The sequence below is a fragment of the Ictalurus punctatus genome, chromosome 15 (assembly GCF_001660625.3).
Source record: "Ictalurus punctatus breed USDA103 chromosome 15, Coco_2.0, whole genome shotgun sequence".
Taxonomy (NCBI): Eukaryota; Metazoa; Chordata; class Actinopteri; order Siluriformes; family Ictaluridae; genus Ictalurus; species Ictalurus punctatus.
In genome coordinates, this window is record NC_030430.2 from 10,546,527 (window position 1) to 10,554,112 (window position 7,586).

At 41.8% G+C, this 7,586-nt stretch overlaps 1 protein-coding gene across 2 annotated transcripts in view; it reads right to left on the minus strand.

Annotated features, from left to right (window-relative positions):
- soga1 (suppressor of glucose, autophagy associated 1) overlaps window positions 1–7,282 on the minus strand; it is a 69,815-nt gene extending 62,533 nt beyond the window's left edge. For both annotated transcript variants that reach the window (XM_053686168.1, XM_053686167.1), the window contains exons 1-2: window positions 6,141–7,282; window positions 2,526–2,750 (exon numbers count right to left, since the gene is read on the minus strand). In XM_053686168.1, the coding sequence (XP_053542143.1) occupies window positions 2,526–2,750; window positions 6,141–6,977 (1,062 nt within the window). In that variant the 5' untranslated portion in view covers window positions 6,978–7,282. The remainder of the gene's footprint in view (window positions 1–2,525; window positions 2,751–6,140) is intronic.
- Between the last annotated feature and the right edge of the window lie 304 nt (window positions 7,283–7,586).

Sequence of the window (7,586 nt, forward strand, 5' to 3'; positions counted from 1 at the left end):
ACTCCCCACAACTCCCCCATGACCTACATAACATGACATCATCTTGTGCTCTTTGAAGAGACAGGAAAAAGCCAACTGTGGGAACTGCTCAAGGCAATATTCAAAACCAAATAAAACATTAGTTACACAGATGTAAAGCAAGAGCATGTCTGAACCGTGAATGCTGGCCATTCATTCAGAATGTACTAAATAGCAACTGATAGAGGGGTGATATTTGATGGCCAATCTTTCAAGTGTCCAAATATCCAAAAACCTCAAAAACATCAAAAATTGACTTCAACATTTTATGCTGGGTAATACAAACTTTTACAAACCAGCACTGTGTCTTATTACTGACTAAATTCTGCAGTTCAGCTAAGAAATAAATCCAAACTGTTATAAACTTGTTATCTTCTGCTGTGTTAATATGAATCAAGACTTAAAGCATTTCAGACACAGAACAGACAGTTATTTAGTGTTTTTCTGTGGCATTTTCAGTCACTCAACACCATCTAAACTCAGCTGAAACAGCAAACACAGAGAAGGACAGTGTAATTTGAACTGGGAAACTAGTAGCACAGACAGACAATTGGCCCATTTTTAGGAGACTCCTGCTAGCACTTAAAGAATCTGACACACACTGAGTGTTTACTTTTAAATCCTCCTTACACACCCATTTTGTCCCATGTGCCAACTACCGGCAAGTGTTTCTTGATTGGCTAAGCACGATTTGAATCAAAAGCATGGACAATCTCTCTTGAGTAGAATGGATTTGAAATCATTTGGATTTAAATGTCAGCCATGTTAGCCATGCTGCAGACAGAACACAGCTCCTTTTGTTGTTTGTGTTACTAAGAACATTTGGCTATTTAAAACGAGACTCGGCAGTAGCAGGACGTGGCTTAAGGGAATGACATCATCACTGAAGCTTCCGTTGCTGACAGGCTTGAAAAGAGAAACATTGTCCTCCTGGCCACAAGACACTGAGGCCTAAATAACGTTACATGTAAGCTGTTAATGTAATCTCTTAAAAGCCTTGTTAAACAGCTCCTCCAGGTTAAATCCTCTGGGTAAATTTGTAGATCTGTTCACTGAATAAGGCAAAAATGAATGACCCTTGGTGTTTCTATCAGTGCAGTTAAACAATGCAATTTGTCACAAAGCAGACAAGCCAGAAAGCTGAGAGTATGTTTGGGATTTTCATCAGAGAACAATTCCGGCGCATGATGGTCAGTAGGCAATAGGTTTTTACAATATGTAAGGAATAAAACAAAACCGGACGTGTGTTATAGGAAAATAATAAACAATGGAGTGGTGTGATGGTGTGTAACCACCCCACAATTGATTATTTTCTAATAACAACATGGTGTTTTCGTTCTCTTATACCACAACAATTTGCCAACGAATACCATGCCGAAATTATTAATGAATGACAAGTTATATTTTTAACAATTATAGTTGTGAAATGTCCTCAAGACAAGTTGGATCATGTTACTGCTTACGTTACAGCAGATATGAACCCTCACCAGCCTTTCCTTTTCCTTTCTCTTGAAGTTAATAACAACAAAACCTTCTTGCCATGAAAGTGCAAAGTCCTCTGTCCTGAAGACTCTCCCATAGTTGACTTAAAGACCTTTTTCCTTTGTTAAATAACTACATGTTTGGGGGGGGGGCTTCTGTTTTGAATTACAGCCAGCACTGCTATCAGAGGCATGCTGTTATAGAAGCTGAACCAACACCTTTGAACCAATCGGAATTGAGAGGTCAACAGCACTGTGGTGTAAACAGTGATGTCCAGTACACACAATATTGTAACTGCAGACAATGTAAAACATCACCATTAGCACTGCACTGCATTAAGGAGGAGTTTACATTTTTGTCAACATTTGCACATTCCTAAGATTTGGAAGGATGATAATAGCAGTATTGCTCATATCCTTCTTGGCAATGGCAATCATTCTAGTTCACTAGAAATTACAACATGTTATGATACTGACTGGATTTCTGTATGCAATGCTAACCAAAGTTTATTTTCAGTTAAATGCAGCTAAATCTGTATTGATGTAATTACAGCACTGTGATACTGTCATGTAATGGAGGTGAAGACGGATGCAAGTGCAGATAATGTTTAATAAAATTACAATGAAACAGAACGCTGAAACCGTGAAACACAACAAACGAGACAAAAGCATGAATCCAAACATAAACATGGAAACGAGGTGCACACTGACAGACGAGAACGCAAGACTACGAGTGCTGTACACACCGTGACTTAAATACTCGTGCTCATAAACCCCAAACATGAATCAAGTGTAATCAGTCATGTGACATAGCAGTGGATGCTGGGAATCGTAGTCCCGGGTTAGTTCCTGTATATCTGTGACAGATACTATCATAAATCGTGATAAAAAGTTGATTTTCTTTTTTTTCTAATAATGACAATTTAACATCCCTACATGCGTCCCATCACACCGGTCACACCACAGAAAGAATCTATACAAACAGACAAATATACTGAGGCACCATTCCTGCTCATTGTTATTCACCTTAACATCTTGCTCCAGGGTACGGATGAGCTCACCGTCCACCTGGCCGGTTTGAGCCACACGCAGGCTGCGTCTCTCGGCCTTGCGTAGTCGGTACTGCAGGATACGACATGTCTTGTTGGCCTGCTCCAGTTGCTGCCTAAGTTCCTGGAGCTGGTACACATCCTCCTCCATGTACATGTCCCTCATCTCCAGCATCTCTGAGCGTAGCTCCTCAACCTCATCCTGATATACAAATACAAACACAAACACACACACACACACACACACAAGTCAGTCAACAATCAAAATTCTTTCTCAGTACATAACCTATACACCTCTATTGTTGCATTGCAACATTCCCCATTGAAGAAGAATGATATGAAATTTAATGTGAAATTTAGTTGGATCTGTGACATCACTGTGGATAAACCCCATCAGTGACGTCACTTCACAGTGGTGATAAACGCATTTCTATGAATAAAACACATCAGAAAAACAGCGGAGATCACAGAGTGAGCTGCTGCGGGAAACGTGCACGATCCAGGTCGTCCAAAACATGAGAATGTTTTATATTAAGTGCTTCAAACAAACTCATAAGTGTATTAACGTGGCTTCTCGTGTCAGGTGTCATGACAGATGCGTGTTCCAGACATGCTTTCTTCAGTGCAGTAATTACATTTTTACATTTATATCCTTATCAGTAAATGTCAGAAATTCATGCCAGTATTTCCATTTTACATAAAGGCTCATCCAGACAGCAAGCAAGTCTCCATTAAACTTCACTGAATGAGCGCGAGTCCACACATGCACGTCAATCAAACAGCGCACAATAGAAAGGAAGCAAAATAACATAAACTAAAATAGTCATTTTGATCAAATGCTGTTTGATGTCATTGTTAGTTGCTGCACTTATATATATATTCTTAATCCCTTAGAAGATATTGTTACTTCTATAATCTGATAACCGTTGAAATAAAATCGGATTAATGATGCATGTAAGTGCCGGTTTTTTAATCCACTGTTCCATAAACAGCCAAATGGCCTGTATCAGTCCCCAGTCCCGTCTCAGTTCATTAAGAGCAAGACATCAGACTAGTATTTGTGCTGAGAGGTGGAAGAATAATAGTACATGGTAATTAAACGTAAATGTTATTGGATAACATACAGGTTTGATGTGACTTTAGGTAAGTGCTGCAGTGCAGGTCATATGATCCACGCTATTATAAACAGCGGAATCCAGGTAATATAATCAGACTAATAATAAGGAAGGAATAGACCACCGATGTTATGCTGTGTAACTGATAAGGGTTAAGTGAAGGGTTAAATGTGCTTTAAAGTGCCAGCGAATAAGCTATCAATTTATACTTCACACACTCTAAAAACACACTTGGTTAAAAACAACCCAAAATGGGTTATTTTTAGCCCAATGGATGGGTAAATATAGGACAGAACACATTTTGAGCTAAACTAACCCATCAAGTTGGGTTGCTAATTTTAACCCAGCAAATGGATTGTTTTTGAACCCAAAGGATGGTTTCATTTTCACAAAAATGCTGGGTTCATTTTATTTCATAAAGGGGTTAATATTTTCAGAGGTTTTTTTTACCCCTTGAAAATGCAAAATATACCACATTATAAACAAATATGTCAAATGGTATCTCCTTTATTCATACACGAGAAGGTGTTCAGAAATGTATTGCTAGAGCTGCTACAGTGGTGTTTATAGAGACTTTGAAGTAAACCACTCAAATAAGTCCTATATTTAAGATGAAAACGTCAGATTTTGAGCAAAGAAGACGTTTAAAACAGACAGAAAATCCTGAGTAACCAACTTACGATCCAGTAGTCATTACAAACAAGTAATCCAAAGCTAACGAAGATAGAGGTACACTTAATGTCATGTAAACTAGACTGTTATCACACATTTTTGCTTTTTCTGTAGTGAGCAGTAACGGTTTTATGGGCAAATATATTAATACGAACCTTGTTTCGCCAAACAAATGTAACAGTCTGTCTGTGTGAAAACCGCTACCGAGTTGATTTGACCCAAGGAGCTGGGCTGAGGCGTTGGGGTGGGGTGCATTGATTCAACTGTCAGTGAAAATGACCCAGCCACTAACCCAGCGGTTAGGTTACACAAAACTGCCCAAAAACTACCCAACACTGAAAAATACCCCCAATTAAATGACCCAAAAGGCTCAACCCAGCGTTTGGGTATAAAAAATAAACCAGTATACAACGAATTAAAACTTAAGAGTGTGTAAAATTCACATGCCTTTTCTTTTTAGCAGACTTAAAGCATCAGCTTTCTGAAATAGCTTCAAGTATTTGAACAAAGGCATTTTTATTGCCTGTAACATGCTTTGTATTAACACCTGCCCATAGCCAACTAGCGCTTGGCATTGTGGGTCAGTGTGTGCGCCGCTGTCAGGATAGGAACCTGAGAACAACTGGACATCATTTATCAATCATTCACTCTGTCGTCTACACACTCACCATAACCGTCCATCATCTCAACGGGATAAATGACAACTCACACTAGATTAACTACTACAATGCTAACGTCAACTATTTGACTGGGATCACTGTGAATAAGGTTTTGACTAAACAGTCTAGCACTTAAAGGTTATAAAATTCAATTCAATTTTATTTGTATAGCGCTTTTAACAATGCCCTCAAAGCAGCATTACAGAAACACATAAACACAGGACACCCATTTTAAGTGTGTGAATTTATTCCTATTGAGCAAGCCGGTGACGACGGTGACAAGGAAAAACTCCCTAATGAGGAATGAGGAAGAAACCTTGAGAGGAACCAGACTCAGAAGGGAACACATCTTCATCTGGGTAACAACAGATAGTGTGAAAGTAAAAGAAAGTTCATGATGGTTTAAATATGAAGTCTGTTTGTTGAACTAGTCCACCGTTCACTAAAGGAGACTTGACTGAAAAACTGTATGTGGTAATTACAGTCCTAAGGCCATCGTAGCAACCGTAGTCCCAGCAACCACAGCGAGAATTACATTGGAGGAGCTAATAGACAGCTAGAGAGCTAAAATAGAGGCCATTTTACAGTTACATGCAGAAATGACCAATGGCTATCGTAATTAAACGTTCTTAGAGGCTTAATAAAGCGCTAATAAGACTGTGTAGTCTTATTAGTGCTCTGTTGGTAAGGTTTGGCGAAAAGGTTTGGACTTAAAAACAAACCTTCAAGGGTTCTCCAGTGTTGTATAGTTACTCGAGACTTTGCGTCCTACTCGAACCCATTTATGGTAAAGAAAAACACTCACTCTTACAGTGATTCACTGCATTCACTTCATTCAAATGTGCACACCATTTCCACAGGAACAAAACTGTCTAGCCTGTATAACGAACACATATTTGTCTTTCTGTTGACTTGGGCTACTTTACGGCAGTAATGGTGTTGGTGCGTTAGAAAAACATGTTCACGCAGCATCCATTAGAAGAATGAAGCGAACTGAGAGCAGCACTGGCCCTCAGTGTTAGCGCCTTTACGGGTTCCAGCAGGAGGACAACAGAACACGTTCTAGAGTCAGCCTTTTTTTCTGTGAGTGCAATAAGTGATGCGGATTCAGGTTAACAACAGTAGTTAATACCAGGCGAGTTTTACCTTTAAATAGTCGTTTTCAGACCGCAGTTCTTCGATTTCTCGGAGATATTCCTCGTGCATGCCATCTGTTAGCTCCTCGTTAAGATCAGAGAAGGCCAGAGATGTGCTAGCTGGCATCCGGCTGTCGAGCGAGGTGAGGGAGCGCTCGTCCCCCGGAGTAGTGCTTTCCTGCCCGGCGTATCCTCCCAACGTGCACCGCTGTCCCTCACTCTCCCCGCGAGCGCTGCTCTGTCCAGCGGCCGCGTGTTCACTCTCAGCCCCGCCACGGCTGCTGCTTTCGGTATCGCTGCTCAGCGCGTCCGTGGACAGCTTGTTTTCCTCTGAGGCGCAGTCGGAGAGCTCGGAGCTGCTATCAGTGGCCGAGAGTTTGCCGGACTCTTTGCCCGAGTCTTTGCTCAGATCGTCGGACGCGATACTGGCGTCTGATGCTTTCCTCCGAGCGGCCTTGTTTGACTTAACGCTACTCTTCGTGGCAGCGACTGCAGACAGCGTGGATTTCCCTGGTGATTTCCCCATCTTCTCACCCTTTGTTTCTTTCCCGCTAACGGGGCTGCGTCTGGATAAACGGCTCCCTAAATGGATCGCCCCCGGTTTCACACTGAGGGTCGGTGTGCCGATCCCTCCCCGGATCTTGGTGATGGACCATCCCGGGACGTCTTTGGGTCTCGCGGGCGACGGCGCGCGGTGCGGTTTCTTCTTCTCGTGGCTTACCGCCTGTGTTTGTACGCCGTCGCCTGTTTCACACCCGCTTTCCGTTTCCATTTTGCTCCTGAGTCTCTTTTCCTTGGCCGAGACGAAGTGAGTCGGGGACGCGGCGTCAACCTTTGTCTTGGTCATTCATTCCGCTTTCCAGTGCCGACTGAAAGAGAAATGAACCCCCCCGCGCGCAGAGAGCAGAGGCTCCGCTTTGGAATAAAACCGCGCCCGCAACAACAAAAACCCAGGCTTGAATAATATCTTGCTCCAGTGCAGACAGATGCGCGGAGAAGCTTTACAAAGCTCTGTACTGGCTGCTTCTGGACCACGTTTCCGCTACTGCTTGCTTCTTCCCTTTTTTCTTCCCCCAGATCGGTTCCACTTCCACTCTCCTCAGTTTAACAGTGTAGTCAGTGAATGTAGGATGGTCTCTCTCTCTCCGCCCAGATAGCGGCTCGGGTGACGATCAGGAGCGGAACATCCTTCACGGCTCTGTACTGCCCCCTGCGCCATGTGGAGGGAAAACTACCATTCAGCAGGATCCCCAGTTATTACCTTCACTGTAGTCCAAATATTTACTGGGATATATAAATATATATATATATATATATATATATATATATATATATATATATATATATATATATATATATATATATATATATATATAGCTTTTCACAGTGCACATTATTTCAAACACCCCAATATTTATACCATTACCCCCCCCCCTCCCCCCGTTGCGCAAGTTGG